The following is a 27,620-nucleotide window of genomic DNA, read 5'->3' on the forward strand; positions in this document are numbered from 1 at the left end:
ACAACCCTCTGTACAAAGTGAGAATAGAAAATTTGATGAAAGAGGCTAGAATTGAGAACTGGAGTGATGTCCCATGAGCAGACATGTTTTAGAAGAAGAAAAGGTAGATGGTGGAGAATTAGGGAATCAACTTCCTAAAACCCTCTGTGTCCACATATGCTTTGGAAGATCTTTGTGCATTCTCAGGTATATCTGTACCCTTATTTGAAGTCTGTTGTCTATACAAGCAGAAGTGAATATCCTTTAGAAGTTTTCTGTTGACAGTAGATTTAAGGAAAATACCATAGTGTTCTAGAGAAAAATTATTACCTAAATAGTAATATCCTATCTAAAGTATGGGATGATGACTCCTGTTTGTGAAATGTTACCTGCACATTTTATAGATAGGGAATCTGAACCCAAGTAGGGGAAACACACATAAAGTTATCTAGGGTTTTTTTGGTTAGAATTTTAAGCTGGGCACAGTGGCTCATGCCGTAATCACGGCACTTTGGGAGGCCAGGAAGGCAGATCACCTAGGAGTTCGAGACCAGCCTGGCCAACATGGTGAAACCCAGTTTCTACTAAAAATACAAAAATTAGCCAGACATGGTGGTGCGAATGTGTAATCCCAGCTACTTGGGAGGCCAAGGCAGGAGAATTGCTTCACCTTGGGGGGCGGAGGCTGCAGTGAGCTGAGATCGTGCTACTGTACTTCAGCCTGGGAAACAGAGCAAGGCTCTGTCTCAAGAAAAAAAAAAAAATCTAAGTAATAAATACTTCTAATTTACAATGTCATAACATTATTAACAAGATTTATAGCAAATAACAACAGTCCCTAGTTCCATTACTCCCAGTCCCTTATATCAACTTTCCAGAAGGAATCTTTTCAATTTTTAATAGTTTTTATTTACTGCGCACACTCTCTATTATGTATAATTTTTTTTTTTTTTTAGCAGAGAGAGGGTCTCGCTCTTTCACCCAGACTGGACTGCAATGGTGCGATCACTGCTCATTGCAGCCTTGAGCTTCCCAAGTAGCTGGGACCATAGGCACATGCCACTACGCCTGGCTAGTTTTTGAATTTTTTGTAGAAATGGGGTGTCGCCATGTTGCCCAGGCTGGTCTTGAACTCCTGAGCTCGCACAATCTGCCTGCCTTGGCTTCCTGCAGTGCTAGGATTTTGCAGCCAACAATTCTATATTTCTGAATAACTTGCCTATGCCATTCTGCTTGGAAAGTCTTATGCAAAAAAAAAAAAAAAAGTTTGCCCTCAAAATGGCAGTTGTTCTACTCTTGAGACAATTATTGTAGAGTGAACTGTGCTTGGGAAGATGAACTCATGCTAACTAAACCTATAAGGACCAAATTACTCATTTATAGTGAAATATTTAAAAATCAGTTACATTAGTTATTTACATAGTTATGACCAGTGCGTTTTCTCCCAGTTGGAAAGACATCTAACTTGCCATATAACCGAAGGATACTAAAGCATGGAATTGGAATAGGAAGAGTTTAATAGGCAATTCACATATTTAATTATATTAGACTCTGATCGGGCAGTTGCTTCCATTTCCATAATAAGGATAATTTTTTTCTTTTAGAATACAACAAAATTTAGTTGCAGAGAAGGATAGGAAAATAAAGAAGACCAATGTTCTATAAAAACTTGAAGCATATTTCATGTCACATAGCAGATACGCTCCCTCTTGAGACACTTAACTGTACCAGATGGGACAAGTGTAACAAAAACTTGCTGTATTGTAAAGAGTACTGAGAGTAGAGAGTAAAATTCTAAATATGTTTGTTCCTTTCCTTTCCTTTCCTTTCCTTTCCTTTCCTTTCCTTTCCTTTCCTTTCCTTTCCTTTCCTTTCCTTTTTCCTTTCCTTTCCTTTCCTTTCCTTTCCTTTCCTTTCCTTTCCTTCTCTGTCTCTTTCTTTCTTTCTAAATACATTTCTCTTTATTCTTTTTCTTACACACTTCCTTATCTGAAAATGGGAGAATTGGGCTAAATGATCATTACATGTTTTATGGAAGTTTTGATGATTGTAAGAGATGTTTAGAGAATTGACTTCTTGGGATTACTTTCCTGTTAAAAATTCTGCACCTGTTCTAATAGAACATTATATGGCTAGACATTTTGGTATAATTGGTTATACTCTTTCCATTTTTTAAAGCATTCTCTTTTCTTCCACTATCTCTTTTTTATAATTTTCTTTCATATTTATATGTGAAATTATAGTTTCATATTTGCCATTCATCTCCTTTCTTGAAATTCTTCCTTTAAAAAGATTAAACTGCAGAAGAAGGTGTCGTGTGGTGAATTCTTGGTGTATGTAGTTGGCCCCACTTTCCTTTTACATTGACATTTTGGGGACTTTCCTCTTCTTTCTACAAATCAATTGCATTCTTGTCATATTTACATATTCTAGTTAATAGATTGAAATGTTTAAATTTATAATCTTGAAGATAGTTTGTATACTTCCTTTGTAAATGAACTGTCACTTTATTAGCTTGGAGTTACTTTTTGTATAAAGTTGTTACTTTTTAAATAAACATGTGGTCTTTGTCCTCTAGACAAATAATCATAGATAGAGACAACCAGTGTAGAGAAGTCCCACAAACAATGTAGAAGACTTGGATGCTTTGTCATCATTGTTGAGACAGAGCCCATGTGAGTTTGTTCTGTGTGACAGATTTACTCACTTGGGAAGAATGGGTCTAAGGTCCAGTCAAAGTCAGTTTGTCATGCAAGAAAAAATTTCAGTCTTCGTGATTCTATGTTTTGGAAATGTATTCAGTTGTAAAGCATATTAATTCAGTTATATTATTTTAATTGGACTATCCTATTGTGATTGTCAGTTCATATTTTATCTCCTTATTTGCCTTGACTTGTAAATTACATTGATCTGTTTTGCCTCTTATTTTTTAAAATCCAAAGATCTGCAAGAGGCATAGACTCTAGAAGTGGGTGTGAGGTGGTCATGCTTATTTGTAGTATGTGTTATATTTTAGTGATTCTTCAGATTTTAATTGACTTATTCTTATCATCTGGGCACTTGTTTAACAAAGATTCCTGGAACCTTTTCTAGAGCAACAGGATCAGAATTTTAAAAATCTGACCCAGTGTCTGGTGCCCAGTGGGGCACCAGAATGCCCCAGGTAATTCTGTTGCATAGCCAGGCAAATTAAAGTTTTATTAACCTTTTTTTCCATATATTTTTGTTTGTTTTGGAATTGCTCCACTGGGCTTTTTTATTCTCCCTTTCAAGTATATAAGAAAAAATTAGAATGATGTTTGTTCATAAACTATCTTTTATTGTTATTTTATTTTTAGTTTTTGATACTATTTTTATATATTTTTATCAGATTAACCTGGAATTCCTGGTTCTTGTGAATTTTAACAGTAAATGATATATACTTGTGTTTTTATGTTTTGCTACTCAGAAAATGTCAAGGCTTATTATACTTTCATTTATCTGTTCTTTGTTTCAATTACCAATTTGAGTTACTCCCTACCCACAAGCTGTCCACTTGATTATATTAAATTTTTTTGTTTTCAGATGTTTGATTTTGCCTGAAATCTTCCATAGAAATATATTCTCACATCTGTGAATAAGTAGGTAATAACTAGAAATAATAAATTTGACTTATGGAAGGTATAGGTTTATCTCTATTTATTGCACTTACCTCTGCAAATGAACTTCTCATGGAGAAAGTGATTTTAGTGTCTATAAGCTATGTTACTTTCACTGTAAATTTTGTTTTGATGTTTTCTTACTTTAGTTGGGGAAGAGAAGGCTAGGAGTCAGGTATTAGAATTGCTATTATCCATGAAAAGATTTTTCAGCATGTTAGATAAGGGATGTAATTTAGAACACCTGTTTGTTAGTTTTAGTTAGTTTTGCAGAAAATTGATTCTTTTAAAAATGCCAATTAGCAAATGGGAAAACTGATTAAATAGAAGTAATAGACGAACTTAAATGGGTGCATAAATTTGCTTCATACTGTTTATGCTATGATGTTAAAGAAAACTTTCAACTCAGTTATATTTTTTAAAAGAAAAATTATAATTTTCTATTGTAGGAATCACATGCAGCCCAACTACAGATTCTTATGGAATTCCTCAAGGTTGCAAGAAGAAATAAGAGAGAGGTATATTATTTTGTGTGTTTTACATAATGTTTTATTTACTATTGTTAACTGTTCCCATTTTGTAAAAGCATTTCAGTCTAAAAAATTTCTTTAAATATTTTTAAAAGCATTTGAATTTTTAGGAGGTTTCCTTAAGCTTTGTTATTTTAGCTTCTTTTCTCTTTACAACTTGACACTTAAGAAATCATTTTGTGGAGATGTGCTGAAAAGTTATCAGTAAGATCGACTGCAATAACTTACCTAAAAGCTATAAAGAATTGAAAATAGATTTATTAAATAACAGCTTACCCTTCACCATGAAGAGAAAACTTAGGAAAATTTAGATAATAAAGCCTTAGGTAGGATATAGTTTTTTTCTTATGGTAAAAACATATGTAGGCAAGAACAAGTAAAAACATAGCTACCTATTTAGAACTTGGGAGGTCTAACTCATGGAGGATAGTTAAAAGGCAATTTTGTATCAACAGTTTTATAGCGAGCATGTTCTAATTTAACATTTATGAAATTTCTCAGTCATTTCACACTATATAAAATATGGGAAAATTAAATAGTCAAAATCCTGTGCTCTGGATAGCATGCTAAAATAACTTTGAAAACTTTTTTTTTTTTTTTTTTTTTAATTTCTAACTGGCTGGAACCTGGACCGTTTATGTTAAGAATTGTGTAATTAGGATACTTTTTACTCATTTAAAAATGTGTAAATTGTCTGTTACGTGCTATGTTCTGGGCTATCTTTATTCTTTTTGACAATAAATAGATAAGAATGTTTTACTGGATGATGAAGTGTTGAATAGCTAAATATTTTGTATATGGTTTGTGACTATATTTTTCTTATTCTCAACTGTTGCTAATTGAGTTGTGATTTTAATATTCCTACTAACAAACATTATCTGTTATAAATTTAAGATTTACTTGTGTCTCTTAGGTTTTTTTTTGTGGTAGGAAAGAAGATGATGTCCAGTCATTCATTTGTTTAAATGTCTGGTGGCGCAATATAAACGGCAATGTGCATGAAAGTTGCCTGATGTGGAGCTTGTGGTGAGCCGAGATCGAGCCACTGCACTCCAGCCTGGGCAACAGAGCGAGACTCCATCCCCAAAAGAAGAAAGTTGCCTGATGATCTTGCTAAAATGCATGTTCAGATTAAGGGAGGCTCTGTTGGAGCCTGGCAATCTGCATTTCTAGCAAGCTCCAGGGATGTTGAAGTTCTTGGTCCTTGGACCACACTTTGAGGATCAAGGCTGAACATTTTATAATATATGGAATTACATGTTTCTGTCTGTCTGAGAATTTGAAGTCATTGAGAATGATATTCAGTACATAAGAAAGTACCTGATAATGAGTGAGTGAACGAATCAATGAAGTTAAAATCTCAAAATACCTGGGGCTTAAATGAAATGACTAGTTATCGTCTGTGTCCTAAACTATTTTTAAGCAACAATTAATGAAACCTAATGGTTTTCATTAGCCCCTGAGATTTTTCAGTATTACTTATTGCTTCTATAGGGGTCTCCTGATGCCTGCCACAAATTGTTAGGCTTGACATTGTCTCATGTAATAAGGATATACCCATATAACTGTAAAACATTGTGAAGGGTCTGAAATTTTTTACCTTTTTAGCAGGTTAACAAGTTAGCTTGCATAGTTTGATTGATGCTGGCAGAAGATCTGAGATGACTGGAGATAAAATATTTTATTACTCATGAGACATCTGATAGCATCAGCTTCATCTTTGCATCAGTTCCCTCTGACCCGCATGTCCTACATGTGACAATGTGGAGATGGCTCTAGGTGGATACTGCACACACAGTTGGATTTGTTTGTGTTACAGCAAAGGAACCCTCATATTAGGAAACCCCAGTCTTCTAAAAGGGGTTGCTGGCAAACCTGTTCAATCTTGGTACTGCAGGGAGACACAATTTTTATTATGTTGGTCAGAAAACAAATCTGTCCTCTGCCCCCAGAATAAGTCACTATTTCTGTCTTGCCAGCCTCTTTGCCATATAAACATTCTTGGAAAGATAATTTAGAACAAAAGCTATCACAAGATGTGCAGAAATTGGAGAGATAATGGAGAATTCCTTTCCAACATTAATTCTTCCATGTGATCTTCATTTGGCCTTTCTCTGATGTCGTGGCCCATGGCCTCCCACAACACTGTCTGTGATATTGACTTCGATTTTATAGCTTTGGCATAGTGTTTTTATATTTCTGTTATTAAACTTCTGGATGAATCATGCCGTAGAACTTTTTCGCTTGATTTTGGTTTGAATCTAATTGGTGATTATTTTTTTTCTTTTCTCTTGGACCATATTTTCTTGTAGTAGGTGAGTTAACCAAGAAACATACTAGTTCCAAATACTTCTGGATATTTGTGCCTCCAGTGTACAGTGATTGTACTGTCGTTAATACGTTTTGGTTTTCTTGATTTTGATATATCTGTGATTGAGTGACTTTGAGTATTTTAGTTTTAATTACACAAGAAATTCTGAGAAGCTACGTAACAAATTATAAACGTTTATTACTTTGATTAAATTTCTTGAATTTCACAATAATTGGAATTGAGTACTATAGTGATTTGTAATTATAATAAGCTTTAGTCTAGAAAATATGTTTTAGTGCAGACAGATTGAAGTGAGTGGTTATATTTTCTTCTTGCATATAAGTCTATTTGCGTGTTTGATCTTCAAAATGAATATAATTGTTACAGGTCTTAGGACCTGTAATATAGTTTATATACTTGAACTTATTCAAGTAAAATACAGATTTACCAGGAGGCAAATTGCTACTTTTGACATTCAAACTTTAAAAATTAACTTCGTGATTTCATTTGTAACTTTTAATTGGAGTTCTGATGAGTGTAGGTTTAGACATTGATGTATACCAATCAGAGAAGTTAAATATGCTTTTTGGATTTAATGTTAAGATTCATTTAACTCATTTGGATAATGAGTACTCCACTGTCACAACTGGCTAGTAATTTAGGGCCATTTAATTTTCAGTTTTATTTTTTCCTACTGATTCTCCTTAGAATATTAAGAGAATGGAAAGTGCAAGGCACATAATAGGCATTTGCATTAGTTATCTATTGCCGTGTGACAGATTACTCTCAAATTTTATGTCCTAAAACATGAAAAATTTAATATATTGAGTCTAGAATTTTGATTCAGAGTAGCTGGGTGCCTTGGCTATGGGTTTCTTACCAAGCTGCACTTAAGGTGTTGGCCAAGGTAGCAGTTATATCAAGGTTTGACTGGGATAGGAACTTTCCAAGCTCGCTCATCAGCTTTTGGAAAGAGATACCAATTTTTTTGTCACAGGGGCTTCTCCATAGGATAGCTCACTACATGGCAGCTGGCTACCTCTCAAGAGGAACAAATAAGAAAGCAAGAGAGAGTATTGAAGACAGAAGTCACGTGCTCTTTGTAACTTCATCTTGGAAATTATATCCTAAAACTTTTGCTGCTGTTTGTTAGAAGCACGTCATTGGTTCATTCCACACTCAGAATTGCACAAGGGTATGAATAGTAAGAGGCGGGGATCTTTGGAGCCATCTTAGAACTTGCCTATTACAGCATTTGTTAGTTATATATATTTAAATGAACATGTTAGTCTTCCTTCTTGGTCAGATTAAACAAAAGGGTGTTGGGTTCTTTGTAAAAGCCAGTCTTCTCTGCACAAATTTGTACCAGCATTTGAATGATTCCCTTCTGTTTCATTTGATTTAATTTTAAAATGTACTTTTGGAAATTTTTGATACCTATTAAATTTACTGTAATATAATCGTTTTGATGAGTCTTGGTTTCCTTTTGGTTTTACTTGGAATTTTAGTGAATTGAATTTTAAACGATTTTTATATGAAAAACACAAAAAAGTATGTAAACCAAATTTATAGTTTAAAGAATCACAGTAGAGTGACCAGTTGTGTAACCACCATTGTAAGCACAATGCAATACTGCTAGAACAGCTGAAGCACCCTGACTACCCTTTTTGGATTGCAGTCATCTTCCTTGCCCATTAGGTAACCAATATTCTGATATTTATGGCAGTCACTTTCTTGCCTTTCTTTAATGTTTTGCTGCCTGAGTATCCATAGGTCTCTCTGTTTTTGAGCGTTATATAAGTGTGCTTGTGCAGTATGTAATCTTTTATTCCTGTCTTCTTCAGCTCAATGTTAAGATTCATCCTCATGGTTATATATGACTGTAGTTGGTTGATTTTTGTTGTTGTATAGTATTCCATTAAGTGAATATGCCCCATTTTTGTTGTTGATCGTCATTGGAGTTGTTTTCAGTTTGGGGCTGTTTGCAAAAAATACTACTATATTATATGTGTATCCAGGTTTATGTTAGTATACATATTTATATGGAATGTATTTAGAAGTGGAATTGATGAGTCATAGGATATGTGTATCTTCCAATTTAATAGATAATGCCAAAATATTTTTTCAAAACAAGTTGTATTAGTTATTCTTCCTACAGGCATTGTATGAGCATTTCTGTTGCACAGTGTTCTTGCCAGTACATGATACCAGTAGATTTTTTTTCCAGTTTAGCTAATCTTGGGGTATATACTGTTATATGGTTGTAATTTGCATTTTCCTGATGACTTATGAGGTTGAGCACCTAGTACTACATTGATTGGCCATTTGGGTTTTTCTTATGTTTGTGTGTGAAGTAGATGTTTAAAACTTTTTACATTTTTTGTTTGATTTTTCTTAATAGTTTGATATTTATATATTCTAGATATACATCTTGTCAGGTCTATCACAAATATCTTTCCCTATAATTGGGTTGCATTCTTTTCATTATCTTAATGGTGTCATTTGATGACCAGAAGTTTCTGATATTAATAGAGTGAAATTTATCTTATCTGTTATAATTAGTGTGTTTTGTGTCACTTAAAGAAGTCTTTTCCACCTGTGGTCATAAAGACATTTTTCTGTGCTGTTCTTTATTTGAAGCTTTATTCTTTTATCTTTCATATTTAGATCTATACTCTACTTGAAGATTTATTTTTGTGTATAATGTGAGGTATAGAGATATTTTCATATGGATATCTAGCTGCCCAAGCATCCTTTATAAAAATGTCCATTCTTTCTTCATCGCTCTGAAGTTTCACCTTTGTCATATATCATGTGTCCATGTATGTGTGGGTGTGTTTCTAGGTCCTCTTTTCTGCTTCACTGGTCTTTTTGGCAATACTGCCTTGTATTAAATACTAGAGCTTTGAATTAAGTTGCTGTTCTTCTTCTTTAAAGTCTGGGATATTCCTGGCTCTCTGCATTTCAGTATAAATTTTAGAACCAGCTAGTACATTTCCATGGTAAACTTACTATGCTTTTTATTGGGATTAATTTGACTAGATAAATCTGGGAGACTGTGTATTTACAGTATTCAGTCTTCTAATCCATGAACATGGTACTTCCCTTTATATTTAGATGTTTAAAATAGCCTTAAAATTTTTATATTTTTCAGGGTAGTCTTACACATCTATATTTTAGATTTAGTCATTTTTGATACTATTGTAAATGATGTCTGTGTCTCTAACTTTAGTTTCTTATTATTGCTAGTGTGTAGAAATACAGTTGTGTTTTACATACAGATTTTTAAAAATATCCAGCAACCTGGTTAAACTCTCATTAATCCTAATTTATTTGTAGATTCTTGTATGTTTTCTATGTACACATCATAATCTGCAGATAATAACAGTTTAGTTTCATTCTTTATGATCCTTATATCTTTTATTTATTTTTCTTGTCTTACTCTGCTGGCTAGGACATCCGGTACAATGATGAATAGAAGTGGTGATAGCGGGGCATCCTAGTCTTGATGCTGATCTCAAAGTGAAAGCATTCGACGTGTCACCATTAGGTATGATGTTTTCTGTAGGTTTTTTGTAGGTACTTTTTATCACTCAAGGCAGTAAATTTCTACCCAGTTTGCTAAGAGAATTTTTAAAAAATTTCTGAGTGGGGTTGAGTAGTCTCCAGAATTTTTGTGCATCTGATACAACCGTATGATTTTTCCTTTTCATTCTGTTAATGTGAATAATTACATTGGTTTAGCACTGGGAGTCAATCAACTTTGCATCTAGAGTGACCAACCATCCTGATTGGCCCAGGGGTGTCTTATATCTTAGTTATATCACTGAAGGTTCTGCATTCTAGGAAACCCCACCAGGACAATTGGTCCCCCTATTTGCACCCCTTGTATAAACCAAACTTGGCCATTATGTATATTCTGTTGTATATGGTTTGGTTTGCTTATATTTTGTTGAGGATTTTTGCATCTATGTTCATGAGTGAGATTTGTCCAGCTTTGCTATAAAGATTATGCTAGTTTTATCAAATGAGTTGGGAAATGTATCCTCTTTTTAAATTTTCTGTAATAATTTGTGTAGTCTAAGAACATCTTTGTTGAATGTTTAAAGATCTTACTGGAGAAGCAATCTAGACCTGTGATTGCGGGAAGTTTTAAGTTATTGAATCTGTTACTTGAACAGTTACATTCTTATTAAGGTTTTTGTTTTAGATGTCACTTTTCATTTGTTAAATTTTTTCTAGTCATTGTTTATGTCATCTCAATTTTCAGATTTATTGGCGTAAGATTGGTCTTAGTAGAGTCTTAAGTTTTTAATGTCACCAGGGTTCATTCCTGGCAGTGCTTATTTTGCTTGTTCCTCTCTCTCTCTCTCGCTCTCTCTCTCTCGCTCTCTCTCTCTCGTTCCCTTGGATCAGTTCTTGCCAGGAATATATCAATTATATGAATTTTTTCTAATAACCAACTTTTGACTTTGTTTTTCCTCTCTATTTTGTTTGTTTTCTGTTTTATTTATGTTCTTTATTATTTTCATCCTGCTTTCGTTAGTTTTACTTTTTTGTTCCTTCCTAATCTGTTGGCTTGAGTGGATATGCATATTATTATGCAGATTATTTTTTCTAATGTAGGCATTTAGGGCCATAGTTTCTTATTTTTTAATCTGTACCTAATTCTTTTGGCATCATATTTTGTTTATTATTGTTCAAAATAATTTCTAATTTTCATTATATTTTTTTCTTAGGCCTGTGGCTTATTTAGAAACAAATGTCTTATTACTTGAACATTGAGATTTTGTGTTTTTTTTTTGTTCTGGATTCCTGTTATAATTGCATTGTAATCAGAAAGTTGTGTTTTCTTTCTTTGAATATAATATTTGCTGTACCAACTGGTAATTGGTTAAATTTTGAAATATTTGTGCTTGAAAAGAATGTGTTTTCTGCAGTTGCATGATTCATTGTAAAGTTGTTAAATGTGTGGTGAGAATTTCCTGCATTCATACCAGGTCTTTCTTTCCTTGTTATACCTATTACTGGATCATTATCTTTTAGGTGAATTTCTTACAGATAGCATATGGTTGGACTATGCTTTGTAAATCTACTCTGCCAGGCTCAGTTTTTTAATTATGTATTTAGCCCATTTATTTAATATAAATATTATGGCATAAGCCTGTCATTTTATTTTTTGTTTTATATTTCTTTTTCTTATTATTATTGCTTTTCTGTTTTTCTTTCCATGGGTTTTTGAACAGTTTCTTTTTGGAATTCCATTTTGATTTATCTATAATGTTTTAAAGTAAATTTTTTGTATCATTTTTTAGTGGTTGCTCTCTCTGTTACATCATATATTTATAACTTATCAGTCTACTAGTATTGACATCTGTTTACATTTGCTCTTAAATAAGCCATCTTATTTTGTCCCATCACTACTCTATCATTTATTTATTTGGTTTTGTTCTTGCTTTTTCTGTTTTCTTCTCAGCTTAAAACAAAATGTTGGCTGGGCACAGTGACTCATGCCTGTAATTCTAACACGTTGGCAGAGGTAGGAGGATCATTTGAGGGCTAGGAGTTCAAGACCAGCCTGGACAATATAGTGAGACTTTGTCTCTACAAACAATTAAAAAAAAATTCGTGGAGTATAGTGGCCTGTGCCTGTAGTCCCTGCTACTTGGGAGGCTGAGGTGAGAGAATCGCTTGAGCGTAGGAGGCAGAGGCTGCAGTGAACTGAGATTGTGCCACTGCACTCCAGCCTGGGTGACAGAATGAGTCCCTGTCTTTAAACAAAAAGGAAAGAAAGTGCTATGAAAGGGTTAAATAAAGTCTTTTAATCAGGTCTGCCATTTCAGGAACTAGATATTAAGTATGTGAGTGTTTGTGGAGTGATAGTATGGGATGACAAGAGTTTTGGCTTGCTGTAGTGTGCACTTCATATGGCTAAATGCTTTGTTTTTGGTAGTAACTCTCTTAGAATTAGTATATATTAAGTTTTGCTGCTGTATATATGTATGTATGTATTTTTTGAGATGGAGTCTTGCTCTGTTGCCCAGGCTGGAGTGCAGTGGCACTATCTCGGCTCACTGCAACCTGCACCCCCTGGGTTCAAGCGATTCTCCTGCCTCAGCCTCCCAAGTAGCTGGTATTACAGGTGTCTACCACCACGCCTGGCTAATTTTTGTATTTTTAGTGGAGACAGGGTGTCACCTTGTTGGCCAGACTGGTCTTGAACTCTGACCTTAGGTGATCCACCCTCCTCAGCCTCCCAAACTGTTGGGCTTACAGGCGTGAGCCACCGCACCTAGCCTTGCTCGATTTTTAAAATCAGCTTTTCCCCACTGAAAAGTGTAATGGTGTATTCTTTTGTTCAGTTTGGAACAATTATATATAATGTATTCGAACTTAGATTAAAAATTCAAATAATGAGTTTAATACTTAAGCATATCTTTATCAAGGCACTAATGAAAGTCAGTTGAGTACCAATGATACCTCCCTGCACCAAAGCCATTGTCAATAATGAGAGAGTCTATCTCTTATCTTCGTAAGGGATTCTGAGACTTATTTACTCTTTACCTTTACGTTAAATGTTTCTATAAGTTTTCTTTGGGCTTTGGCACAGTGTTAAGAGAGTGCTTGCTATTGATTTAGTCCCATGCCCTCAAATAGCATTGTCTTAGTTCTCCATCTTATATATTTATTTATTTTTTTAAGTAGCACCGAACTCTGTAATGGTATTAAGATAAATGTGATCTAGGAGTTTATTATCATTCCTAATTTGTGATTGATTTTCCTTTAGATAATAGCAGTTCAGCTTCTTGAACTTTTCTTCATATATCTTTAAAATATTCTTGGACTCATATTCAGGCTTTTCTTCTAGGTTCTCCTTTCTGGGGTTATGATGTTTACAGAGTGAATTTAGCCCATTTCTTCTTTGCACGTCTGTGAAATGGTTGTCCTTCATCATTTTTCTATTTACTAGTACTAAAATGTCTTGCACTGATGCCCTTATAATTTACAGCTCCAAATCCCTTCAGGATTCTCATCTTAAAATGGAAACACCTCAAATTTAATATGTGCTCTCTCAACAGTTTTCAGTCTTCCAGACTTTTTTTTTTTTAATATTTCTCGCCCGATACCTTGTCAGACTTTCTTATGGATAGGTTATATCATTTTGTTTTGCATTCTATCTGTATATCCGTCAGGACAACACCATGCCTTCGTTATTTGATTTTTAAGTTGAACCCTATGAAAGTGCTGTTTTTGAAGTAAAAATTGTTTTATTATTGGCAGTTTTATGAGGTTCACCTTATATATAGAAGCCTTCACATATAACAATAGGTATATTATCGAGTAAAAGCTTTGAGGTATTAGGAGATGGAACATTTTCAGAGAAGACATTAGAGTTTAATATTTTGAGATTTCAGGTGACATTGGAAATTTTTCTGGAATTTCAAGTTCAAAAGCAGAATAAAAATTAATTTGATTTCAATTATTATATATCATACAAGTAATATTGGCTATCTTTGGCTATTGATATTATAGATATTTACTTTCTTTTTAAATATAATTTCAACTTTTCAATTCAGAGAGTACATGTACAGGTGTCTTATGTAGATATATGGTGTGATGCTAAAATTTGGGGTACGATTAACCCCGTCACTCAGAAATGTGAGCATAGTACTCAGCAGTTAGTTCTTCAACCCTTTCTCCCTTTCTCCACCCCAGTAGTTCCCAGTGTCTGTTGTAACCATCTTTATGAGTACCCAATGTTTAACTCCCACTTACAAGTGAGAACATGTGGTATTTGGTTTTCTCTTACTTCATTAATTCACTTAGGATGATGGCTTCCAGCTCCATCCATGTTGCTGCAAAGGACATGATTCGTTCTTTTTTATGGCTATATAGTATTCCATAGTGTCTGTGTATCACATCTTTATTGAGCCCACCATTGATGGGCAATGATGGGCATTGATGAATCTTTGCTGTGATGAATAGAGCTATGATGAACAGGCAAATACACTTGTCTTTTGGGGAGAATGATTTATTTTCTTTTGGATATATACTCAATAATGGAATTACTGGGTCGAATAGTAGTTCTCTTTTAAGCTCTTTGAGAAATCTCCAAACTCTGGTCTCCACAGTGGCTGAACTAATTTACATTCCCACCAGCAGTGTATAAACATTCCTTTTTCTCTGCAGCCTCACCAGCATCTCTTTTTTTTTGTTTGTTTTTTGTTTTTTTATTTTTGTTTTTTCACTTTTCAATAATTGCTATTCTGACTGGTGTGAGATGGTATCTCATTTTGGTTTTTATTAACATTTATCTAATGATTAGTGATGTTGAGCATTTTTTATGTGTGATGGCCACTTGTATGTTGCCTTTTGGGAATTGTCTGTTTATTTCTATGCCCATTTTTTAATGGGGTTGTTTTTTGTTTTTCATTTATTTACGTTCCTTGTAGATTCTGGATATTAGACCTTTGTCAGATACTCATTCTTCTTTTTAAATGTATTTTTTAAAGCAATTATTCTAAAGACCTTTTATAGTAAAGCGTTTGTTTAAATAAAAATTTCAAGAGTGGAACATTTTAAGGTAGTTAAGTGAAAATGTTTAAGAGATTACCATGGGAGTGTTTTGCTGAATTAGAGGTCAGCCGCACTGGATGCTGGAGTTGAAAAGGTCCATGAACCCAAAGGCTTCAATGATGGTGGAGAATAACTAGGATGTTTATAGATGGCTAAAGTGGGTGGACAGGGATTTGGCTGCTTGGTGTGAGCTAGACAGAGTGGTTTTTATGTTATGGTGGAAAACTGATTTTAGGGTGGAAGACTAATTGTTGGAAGTGGCCATGGAATGGAGTAGAAATAGTGAGTTCCTATCTATTAATAAGTCCTGTAAACTCTGGGGCTTTATAGACTTTATCAATTGAGCAGTATCAATTTAGCAGCCGTTATTTGAAAGAGTTTCAGGACAGACAGTGTCTTTAAGAGTGAGCAGGGTTTCAGTTAAGGTGGCATTGTGTGACATATTTTAAGGCAGCAGGAAGTTTATTAAAGTAGGTAGATGAGTTGAAAGCTTTTGAAAATGCTAATCACTCTTTTAACCCTTGATTTCTCCAATAGTACTGTCATTTCCCCTGGTTTTCTGGCTGCGACTTTGCCCTTGATTGTTAATGCTGCTTCTTCCTTTGCCCATCTCTTTAACATTGGTGTTTTCTACCATTTCAGCTTTGTTTTTATCTTTTCTGACTATACTGATTGATGTTAAGTAGTTTTATTTATTGCCTTACTTTCAGATTTATTATTTACCTTTCTCATAGCTTTTGTACCTTCGCATATGTTATTATTTACTCTGCTTCTTCTGTCATGCCTCACTGTTTTCCATTTGGCAGAATTCTGTTAGTCCTTTAAGGCTCAGCCTCTGATTTAATTTTCAATCAAATTTTAGTTATCTAGTCCTCTTCTTACCCCACCAGCTCTACATTAGATGTGGTCTATATTCCCTTAATACGTTGTATACCATCATCATAATGCTTGCTATGATATTTCAACTATTGGCTTTATTATTTGCCATCTCCCCTAGACTGAACTCAGGGTAAGGGCTGCAGTTGTTCTTCTCAGTACTTAGGAAGGTGCCTAGAATTGGTAAATATTTGAATGAATAAGTTATTAATTATATTACCAACTTTGTCTGTATTGCCACAGAAGATACTAATGCTAATAAGTCTATAAAAAACCCTGTTCGCCCTTATCAGTTATTAAAGAAATGAGTTAATAATAAGGTACTGTTTTCAATAGGTAGTAAAGAATAGTAGTTAAAAGCATGAATTCTGGAACAAGAAGCCTCCCTTAATTTGAATTCCAGTTCTGCCACTTACGGAATGATTTTGGACAAATCATTTAACCTTTCTGTGCTTCATTTTCACATCTGGCAATCAGTAATATATAAGTATTAGTTGTTAATATTTTACATTTATAAATTTGTTCAATATATCCAGGTTAGAGTAAGACAACCACATACTGGTGATAGAAATTTAAATTGGTATGGTGTTTCTGGAAAGCAGTTTTCTTTTGATTGAATACTTTCATTTTTAATACTCTCAATAAAATCTGAAGTAACCTTTTAATAGAATCTGAAAATGAAATGAAATCTGAAAGAACAATATGTTCCAGAATTATATATGATAGTTTGCAGGCAACTTAAATCTCTAATGAGAAAGGGAATGGTTCAATATATTAAGTGTTATTCAACAGTTACAATGTTTGCATTTCAGTGGCATGGAAAATTATTATGGTTTAATAGGCAAGATATAAAAGATAAAATACTAACTGAAATATGTTTTTAAAACCCTTAAGAAGGAAGTGTTAAGATACTGACTTGTGGTTGCTTTTGGGTGAGGGGATTTAACCTCTGTCAGACTAATCTTTGTTTATAAAGTGTGATTAAAGTTCTGGTGCAGTGGCTCACGCCTGTAATACCAGCACTTTGGGAGGCTGAGGCGGGCAGATTGCTTGACCTCAAAAGTTGGAGACCAGCCTGGGCAACATAGTGAAACCTATGTCTATTAAAAAAAAAAAAAAAAAAAAAAAAGGTGTGATTAACAACTGACATGCTGAATTTTTCTGTTTAGCAACTAAATGAGGTAATGTGAAAGTTCTTTAGCTATCTTGTATTTTTTAAGTCACTGTCATTCATCTCTCATACTTTTATTGTAAAATCAAACTGTTGTATTAAAGAAGTACAACATTGTGTTTTCACATAATTCTCTACCTCTGCATTAAAAAATGGGAACTTCTAGCTATATTTTGTTGATGGTTATCCCTCCTGTTAATTTGCCATTAGTGCCAAGTTTGATAGAAATTATTTTCCTAATGTAAATTTATTTTATGATGCCATTTTGGTTTGGCTTAGGCTTTTTTTTTTTTGTCTCTCTCTCTCTATTTAATCTGCAGCAACTGGAACAGATCCAGAAGGAGCTAAGTGTTTTGGAAGAGGATATTAAGAGAGTGGAAGTAAGGAATCAAGAATTTCTCACATCCTTAGCAATTTTTCAATTTCATGAAATTGTCACCTTTCCATTAAGTTGCTGTGTTAAGTTTATGGGATTAGTCTTAGGAAGAAAGTAACAGCTGTTACTTTCATTTTAATTGAGAATGAATTTTTGTAGAAAAAAACATTCTGTACACTTGATGATAAAATATAGTCTAAATTTGTTTTACAATGTTTTATTGCCATAATTTTTCTCGATTAGACTGACAAAAAAAATCACTCAGTTTTCTTGGAGTGCCATCATAACTTAAAACTGTCAATTATTACCACTAAAATGCTTTTTTTTATTAATAACCTTCACATACCTACTCTGCGCATTTCTAGGAGTTAAGGTTAATCAAAAGAGAAATATAAGAATACATTACCAATAATCTGGGAATTTACAGTTTAATATAGTTTACCTAAGGAAATTTATGGGAGGATCCTTGGGGGTCTTATAGGGTATTGTGATTTGAAGTTTTTGCCTTTGGCTGTATTTATTAATTTAGTTTGTGTTTTTAATTATTTATGTGTGTTATAGTTTTCTTTTGCTGATACGTAGAACATGTTTAAGATTAACGGATTTAATATTTAGTGGATGTTCAGTATCCTCTGTGGCATTCTTAAGTTGTTACACATTTATGTCACTTACTTGACTGTATGATTGAGCTGAGGTTGGATTACCAGAAACAATTCTACCTGATTATGCATCTTTAGTGGCATTTTAAAATTTGCTATTTTTTCATTAATCAAAGTTAGTACATAAAAAAGGAAGCTAGGTTGTCAGTGTGAGAGATAAAATTTATATAATGGTTGATTAGGCCTATTCCTCTGGATTACTGATCAAAAATTAGAGTTTAAGTCATTATTAAACAAAGCTAATATTTCAATCTTAATATTGGTGAAGAATATATATAAAGCAGAGACTGACATTCTGGGTGTTTTTTGTGTTTTTATGTTCAAGAGTTGAACCTAATGATCCAGTTATCTTACTGTCATATTTATCTTAACATTTATCAATAGATTATCACCTGAATTAATGATATGCTAGTTCACTATTCACATAGTATAATGTATGTGTCATTTAAAATATTTATATTTACATTTATCTTTTTCTGCATTTGGTGGCTTCATTAATGATGAACAATATTTAGTAAACAATTTATAGTTCTTTAAGATTGTGTACCATAGAAAAGGCTTGTCTCTTTTCACATGTCCTTGCTTTTGTATTCTGTGGAGAGGAAGCCTTCAGAAATTTGATGTTGAGACAAACAGGGACTGATGAAAACCTGGGAATAGAAAGGAATATATCATGCCTCTTTTTGATTTATATATCTTCTATTTGAAATATCTACTATAATTCAAATAATTTTATTTTCAGGAAATGAGTGGCTTATACTCTCCTGTCAGTGAGGATAGCACAGTGCCTCAATTTGAAGCTCCTTCTCCATCACACAGGTACGAGCTTCACACTTGCAATTGATTAGAATTCATATTACAAAGTGTGCATATGGTCTAGTCCTTTAGGAGACTTTTCCATGCAGTGTATGAAACCCCTGAGAAATTACTTTGGTCATGATCTAGAAATGAGATTCATATGGCCCATCTGTTTCCTTAATGCGTTGAATTTCATGCCAGGAAGAGTTAGCAAGTAGAATACTATAATGTTATGAATTCACAGTTGGATTAAAAGTTTGATGAATTTCTTAAAGTAATGATAGCTTTAAATTATCTTGTGAATTAAAGTCAGATGATATTAAAAAATCTAAATTTGAGAACATGAAGTGGTAATATTAGGGAAAAATGTGATAAAATAAAACCTTGGACTTCTCCCCCTAACTTGTTAAATTTTATTGGACAGATCATTTTTCCCACATTTAAAATAAGGGCAATAGACAGATCTGTTAGTTTAGATTTCCTTGGTATTTTCTTATAACTCCTTGTTATTAATTTAATTCTTCTATATGTGATATTAGAATAGGGTTATATTTATCATGACCATTTCCCAAGATTTTAGAATAATGCCTGGCTTCATTTAGTAGTAGGTATTTGTAAAACATGGTGAATGTGTGTGTTTCCCTTTTAGCTCTAAAATTCTACTTCATGAAATATATACTATCTCAATCTTGAGTTTTGAATTTTTATGCTTGAAATGTTCAAACTAAGAACAGTTTTACATGAAATCATTTGTTTTTGATTTGTTAAATCCCCTCTCTGTTTAGGATAACAATTTAATGGAATCTTATCAGACAAATAGTTTTAGGGTAATGTGGACTATCAGGAAGTCCAGTTCTACTATGGTGGATTATAATAACCTTCAGGAACTTTATCACTTCAGGAAAGCTATTATGGATCTAGTTCGGTACATCATGTGCAGAAAGGGTGCAGGGATGTTCTAGTTGAGGAGAATTCAGAGGTTTGGCATTTTTCCGATTATAGTATGGAGAATCCTTGTGAGTTCGTTAATTCTGGTGTTATTTTAGCTGTGTAATGCAGCCGATTTTCTTCTATATTTTACTTTCTTTGAAACATTTGAGAATGACTTGGTCTGTGTATATTGTTATCTTTAAGCCTTGAATTCAGTTCTGATATGCACAGGATCTTTGTCAGTGGAATACTTACTGTGTAAGTACATACAAGGAAGAAAAAGTTGTCACATCACAAAAAGTTCACTAATAATGATTCATTCCCATTGTCTTATTCCTCTTCGTTTAACAGTAGCAAATTTTTTTTGTATATATTGTTTCCAGATCTTTGTTACTCAGTCTCCCATTGATTGTTGGATTTTATGAACTTGTGACAGTATAGTGCATTTCCTTAATTGCTCTGTTTATTGAATGCCGCTGATGTGCTAGGGACTATTCTAGGTGTTGGATCTAGCTGACAAAGTCCCTGTCCCTTTGGAGCTTACATTTTGGGATGTATGTATGGAGGTTGGGGGAGATACTAAAAGGGCCAATGTGTAGCATAGTAGTAGTATATAACATACAATACAGTCATGCACTGCATAATGATGTTTCAGTCAGTGACGGACTGCATATATGACGGTGATCTCATAAGAAAATAATAGAGCACATAAAGAGAGCTAATATATGACACTTGATATTGGCATTGCAGATCAAGTAGGGGAAATGACTGATATTCAGTAATGGTGCTGGGACATTGGTTTTTCACATATATATGTATACATATAGTATATATATGTATACATATAGTATATATATGTACATATATATGCATATATATGTATATATGTATATGTGTGTGTGTGTGTATACACACACACATACACACACACCCCCATCTTGGTTTGTGTAAGTATACTCTATGATCACATAATGACAAAACTGCCTAATGACACATTTCTCAGACTGTATCCCTGTCATTGAGTGATGCATGACTGCACTACCTTAGGAAGAATAGTTAGGCATGCTAGGGGTTTGCAAGAGCATTCTGTTTTAGTTTTCATAGCCAGGCTTCTCCAAGGAGGTGACATTTAAGTTGACACATTAATCAAGTAAAGACTAATTATGATGGTAAGTTATGGGATAGTGTTGAGCAGGATCTAATTTAGATTTTAAAATGTTTATTTGGATCCCTGTGTGGAGGACAGAGAAGATGTGTCCCTCTCAACCACCTGACATTGGAAGCTGGGGAGAAAAGTTAGGAAGCATTGTAGCAGTCCAGAAGAGAGGAGATGTTGGTTTGCATTAGCATTTTATTGATGGAAGAGGTAAGAGTGGTTGTATTGTAAAATAAAGCAGCAGATCTTGTAAAACATACTAGATTTCATGAAGTTTATGAAAATATTGTTGGGGAATTGCTAAAATTGCTTGCAAAGCTGTCATTAAATTAGATTCTAGCAGAGTTATATGGGTTAACAGTTCAAGAAGGGAAAATAGGCAAACAGTATTTTCTTCAAGAGTGTTTTGATATTTTCTGTAAACAAGTGATTTGAATATCACTCAAGGATTGAGAGAGGCACTTGGGAAAAATGATGTAGCCCTTAAATACTCTTGAGTGAAAATGATCCTTAAGATTACGATTTAAAATCAGACATGCTGAGACAAATGTTATCTTTTATAATACTATTAATATTTGATTTTTTCTTTAAGCAATAGCATGTAGTTGCAATTTTACTAATCTTTTTTCTTTCAGAATTATTAGCTTTATTATTTAAATGCCAGACAGTTGTTGTTCTTATTCCTAACTAAAAAGTTTTGATCTCTCTTTTAAGCAGGCTTACTTTACAAAAGCTCTTTACTAGATTTGTTAGTTTTCTATAATGAGTATCTTTATTATATGTCAGGTCACTGAATCCTTTACATAGATTCTGGGTTTATGTTTAGATTATGTATTTAAATGAAAAAGAAAAGCAGAAGCCAGATAATGGTATTCTCTCCCTTTCCCAGCCCCCCACAGAACTTTATATTCTACCTACTTTGATTAGCTGTAATTGTTATATCCTATTTTACTGCTTCTGCCTTGTTTAGATCCTTAGCATCACCTCATCTAGCAATAATCTTTTAACCTATCCTCTTATGTGTTATTGCCAGAAATGTGATGTTTCTTTCCTGCTTAAAATTTTTCAGTAGCTGCCTATCATGTACATTGGTTTAGATCCATCTCTTTGCATAAGCTTCCGTAATTATTTAGCCCCAGCCTACTGTTTTTATGCTTTAAAATTGTATGTAACTCTCAAAGCAGAATGTTAAGGTATCTTTGCTTACACTGTTCCTTTTGCCTAGAAACTTCTCCTGGATTCAGCTGTTAAGTAACTATCCCCAAAGACCCCCAAACCTAGGGTGAGGTCTTTCTATTATTTTTTCAGATGCCCTTTCCCTAAAAAATTAGGGGAAGGGAAAAGGAAGCAGGAGATAGAATTAACCACTTGTTTTGTTTTGTAAAGATTTCTACTTATTTTGATCCTGTTTCTATAATATGTATTACTTTGGAAAAAATACATGTTTTCCATGCTGTACGGTAATCCTGTGAGTATTGTTTTTTTCTTATACTTCCACGTTTTTATGTATTTATATATAATAGAGACTTAAATACAAGGTTTTGAGTAAATATATACCTAACCTAGAATGTCATTTAATTTTCACAGTTTGTGAATTTGTTAAAGCATCGCATGTAGTATACTTAATAAGTTAATTATTTTAATCTTGCTATAAAAGCTATCAGCCATGCTTCGTTGAGGTGAGGTATTTAAAAAAAAAAAAAAATCAGTTGAATTTTTTAACCTTTTAAGCTTTCATCCATTTCAAACTTTCCATAGAATCAGTCAAACCAATGACTGCTATACTTAGAACCTTTTTAATCTGTTTTAAATTCTAAGGAAGAAAGTCTTCACAATTCTCAGTATAAACCATAGTTTACATTTTATTGTTGCATAGTTGTGTGTGTCAAATAATGAATAAATTAGAGATTGGTAGGCAAGCATAGTCTCTTTTACTTATTGTCAAGAGGAATTGGTTCTTTTGTATGGGAGGGTGATTATGAGGATATATATCCTATCTGCCCTTCTAGAGTATTATTAATATTTTAGACATTTTTTAACTTTTTAGCTCAGACTTTATTTAAATAATAAAGCAAAACATTTTTGTTAGGTTCTCTTCCTGGCAAATAGGACAATGCTGATTTTTTTATATTAAAATATACTTAGACCAGGTTTGATTATCTCTGAATTTTTGAGAGCAGTAAACTGGGTGGACTCTATATGGATTAACAAATGTGGATTTTAGGCTCTTTAAATATTATTTAATTTAATATTATGTGTTATTGAATAGGAAGCAGAGCTAAATAACTTATTATTAAGCCTATGAAGCCATTAGCTTAGTATGAACCTAGTCTTACCCTTTTGTGGTTAGCTGTAAATCTAGTGTGATGAGGAACATTGGCATACTATTCGTTAGATTTTAAATCCTCATCAAAGCCATTGCAGTAACTTTGCTTTTAAATTTCTAAGTGTATCTTATTGATGTGATTTCTGTCTTAGAAATAGTTATCTCATGATTGCTTTATTCTTTGTCTTTAAACTAAGGAATTTTGGAATGGTGAGATATTAGTCTCTTCTGTGTGTTCAGAACATCAGATAACTTAGTTTGAAAAATGATGTATTAGTTGAAGCTTCTCTATCTCCTTCAGCTGGGTATGCTTTATAAGATCCAGATAGTTGCTGGAGTTAAATTTGCCTAATAAGTCATGTTTTTCTAAGATAGTAAATAAATGTAGTACAAAATACAAGTACTAAATAAAAATTTTTGATCTACAATCTCTCATCTTTAAAATGCTTTTACCGATAAGAGATTGCTGTTGATTGAAAGTTTAATCCATTTTTTAAAATAATTGTCATGCAGACATGCATTAGTTTGAATTCTGAATTGCCTATTTTCTGTGCTAGAGGAAGGAGGAGATTTATGAATAAAATATATAGGTAAGACTTTTATATAAGACACTTGATTTTATTTATGCTATCAGACATTTTTGAGACATACCTTTTATTTGTATTTCTATAATTTTGACAAAGTTCCAGATGAATCAAAGTATAGGGACAATAGGAAAAAACAAGGAATCATTTTATGGAGGCTAGGAGTATTTAACATTAAAAATATATCTGTAGGATAGTGATCTAGTGAATTTGAATATTTTATAATTTGAATAAATTAATGATATTTAAGAAACGATACTGCATAATAGCTTCTGGACTATACTAAGAAATTCCTCTAGTTTACCCATGTCATTCTATGCAATTACACTAATCTCTGGTCATTGAAAGAATATATGCTTGGGAGGGATATGGAGGACAGGGATGACTCTATAGTATAGTAGATGAAAAGTGAGCCATCTTGCCTATTTTTGCATAGTGAGACTTTGGCTGGATTATTACCCATGACCAATGCATTGTCAATGTCTGCAGCTTCACATATTAATGCTTAAGTTCTTAGTACTTTTTGGCAATTATTATTGGTTCAACAACTTTATTTTATTTGGAAATATTTTTTTAATGCAGGAAATGAAATGTTTTTATGATCAAGTTGAACTAATCCTTATTTAAGGGGAAGATTATGACAATACAGGAAATTATCTGTACACAATTTAATACTTTTTCTCAAATCTTGAAGGTTAGGTGATTACAGACAGATTTTAAGAAATCTCAGCTACACTTACATTGGAGAGTTTTGAACATACATGGTGTTTTGCTGTATTTTAATGAAGCTTACTTTTATGTGGGAGTAGTGAAACCATTTGATTGTTTTATTGTTGTGAGTACTAAAGGTTACTTGCCTTAATTCTGACCCTAAACCATGCCAAGGAGTTGAACTTGATGCCAAAGTCAGTAAAATAATTGAAGAATCTTAAGGAATCTTGATTGTGAACTAAAACAAAAACAAACACAAAACACAGGAAACAAACTTCCATAGCAATAATGTAGGGGATATCCTTCGTACACCTGTAATTTCTCATTAAAATTGATAGAGAATAGAAATTCAGTAAGTTCTGAAAACCTTTCTTGAAACTGTAATTTTCTTTAGAGTATTTGAAGAATTTATTTTCAGTCATTCAGCCAGTATTTGAGGTAGACCAGGCATGTATAAAACACTGTATTACAACCCAATTATTGAGAGAAAATATTTGTAAATCATATATTGGATTAGGTGCTAATGTGCAAAATATACAAGGAACAAAATATGCAAATACTCAATGAAACAACCCTATTTTTAAAATGAGTAAAGGACTTGAACAGGTATTTCTCAAAAGAAGACATAGAAATGGCCAACAGATATAGAAAAACAGGCTCAACATCTCTAATCATCAGAGAAATGCAAATTAATGCACATCATCTCACATTTCTTAGATTGGCCATTATCAGAAAGATAAAACAAGTGTTGATGAGGATGTGGAGAAAAGGGAGCTCTTATAAACTGTTGGTGGTATTGTAATTAGTACAGCTACATTGGAAGACATTATGGAGGTTCCTCAAAAAACTAAAAATAGAACTACCATACGATCCTGCAATCCCATGACTGGGAATATTCTCAAAGGAAATAAAATCACTATGAAAAAAGTCCCGTCTTTGTCCCATTATTCACAGTAGCCATGCAAACAACCTAAGTATTTATCTAAATGGATGAATGGATTTAAAACATATATTGTATGTATATATATACACACACACATATATACACATACATATATATAGACACACACACACACACACACAAACACACACACACTAGAATACTATTCCACCTTAAAAAATACCCAGGAAGTTGTCATTTGCACCAACACAGATGAACCTAGATGACATTATGTTAAGTGAAATAAGACAGGCACAGAAAGACAGATACTGTATGATCTTGCTTACATGTGGAATCTAAAAAAGTTAAACTCATACAAGTAGAGCATAGTATGGTGGTTAACAGAGATTAGAGGTGGATGGGGAGAGGGGAGAAGTTGGTCAGTGAGTACAAAGTTATAGTTAGACAGGAAGAATCAATTCTGGTGTTCTGTTGTGCAACAAGGTGGTTATAATTAATAATAATGAATTGTATATTTTAAAATAGCAAAAGAGAGGATTTTAAATGTTCTCACAAGAAATATTTGAGGTGGTGGATGTGCTGTACTCTGATCATTTCACAATGTGTGCAAGGATCAAAATATTTTATACCTCATAAATATTCACAATTATTATGTCAATTAAAGATAAAAATTTAAAAAACACTGTCAGACACTGGGATTTATTTGTGAATATGACAGACCCTAGAACCCTGTTCTCATGGTTACATATTCTTAGGAGGAAAAATAACATATGTGAGTGAATTGATTATTCTCTTTAAATTTTGGTGTAAATAGACTTTTTGATTCCAATAATTTAAAATTATCAAACTGTTCCAAAAACTGTAGTAGTTATGATTAATTAGTAGGCATTTCAGGATTTCTCTAAAATATCCTTGGGTTCTTGTTAAGAACTAAAATCATCAACAGAATGAAAGATAAAAATCATATGATCATTTCAGTTGATACTTAAAAAGTGATGTTGATAGCCAGGCACAGTGGCTCATGCCTGTAATCCCAGCACTTTGGGAGGCCGAGGCTGGTGGATCACGAGGTCAAGAGATTGAGACCATCCTGGCCAACATGGTGAAACCTCGTCTCTACTAAAAATACAAAAAGCTGGGCGTGGTGGCGCACACCTGCATTCCCAGCTACTCGGGAGGCTGAGGCAGGAGAATCGCTTGAACCTGGGAGGCAGAGGTTGCAGAGCTGAGATTGCGCCACTGCACTCCAGCCTGGTGACAGAGCGAGACTCCATCTCAAAAAAAAGAAAAGAAAAAAGAAGTGAGGTTGATGAAGTTCAACGTTCCTTCATGATAAAAACCTTCAATAAACTAGTTATAGAAGGAACACACTTCAACATAATAAAAGCCATATATGACAAACCTACAGGTAGTCACACTAAATGGTGAAAAAGTGAAACCTTTCCTCTTAGATCTGGAACTCAACAAGGATGCCCACTTTCACCATTGTTACTCAACATAGTACTAAAAATCCTAGCTAGAGCAGTCAGACAAAAGAAAGAAATAAAGAGCATCCAGATTGGAAAGGAAGAAGTCAAATTATCCCTGTTTACAGATGATATGATCTTATATTTGGAAAAACCTATAGACTCCACCAAAAAACTATTAGAACGAAATGATACAGATTCAGCGAAGTTGCAGGATAGAAAGTCAACATACAAAAAATCAGTAGCATGTTTACATGCCAGCAGTGAACATTGTGAAAAAGAATAAAAAGATATTCTTATTTATAAAGCCACAAATAAAATTACTTAGGAATTAACTAAAGAAGTGAAAGATATCTGTAATGAAAACTATAAAGCACTGATGAAAGAAATTGAAGAAGACACAAAAAACTGGAAAGATATGCCATGTTAATGGATTGGAAGAATCAATATTGTTAAAATGTCCATACCACCCAAGCAATCTACAGATACATTGCAATCACTATCAAAACACCGATGACATTCTTCACAGAAATAGAAAAATATCCTAAAATTTATATGGAATCACAAAAGACCCAGAAGAGCCAAAGCTGTCCTGAGCAAAAAGAACAAAAATAGAGGAATCGTATTACCT

At 33.3% G+C, this 27,620-nt stretch overlaps 1 protein-coding gene across 4 annotated transcripts in view; it reads left to right on the forward strand.

The window, feature by feature from the left end:
• The window catches only part of COP1 (COP1 E3 ubiquitin ligase), a 257,894-nt gene that overhangs the window by 54,184 nt on the left and 176,090 nt on the right, over window positions 1-27,620 (forward strand). For 2 of the 4 annotated variants that reach the window (XM_032160914.2, XM_032160916.2), the window contains exons 6-8: window positions 4,067-4,135; window positions 17,403-17,462; window positions 18,860-18,936. In XM_032160914.2, coding sequence (XP_032016805.1) covers window positions 4,067-4,135; window positions 17,403-17,462; window positions 18,860-18,936 — 206 coding nt within the window. The remainder of the gene's footprint in view (window positions 1-4,066; window positions 4,136-17,402; window positions 17,463-18,859; window positions 18,937-27,620) is intronic. The other 2 variants (XM_032160918.2, XM_032160917.2) reach the window with 1 other exon arrangement.

Source organism: Hylobates moloch, unplaced genomic scaffold (assembly GCF_009828535.3).
Source record: "Hylobates moloch isolate HMO894 unplaced genomic scaffold, HMol_V3 SCAFFOLD_8, whole genome shotgun sequence".
NCBI classification, from domain to species: domain Eukaryota; kingdom Metazoa; phylum Chordata; class Mammalia; order Primates; family Hylobatidae; genus Hylobates; species Hylobates moloch.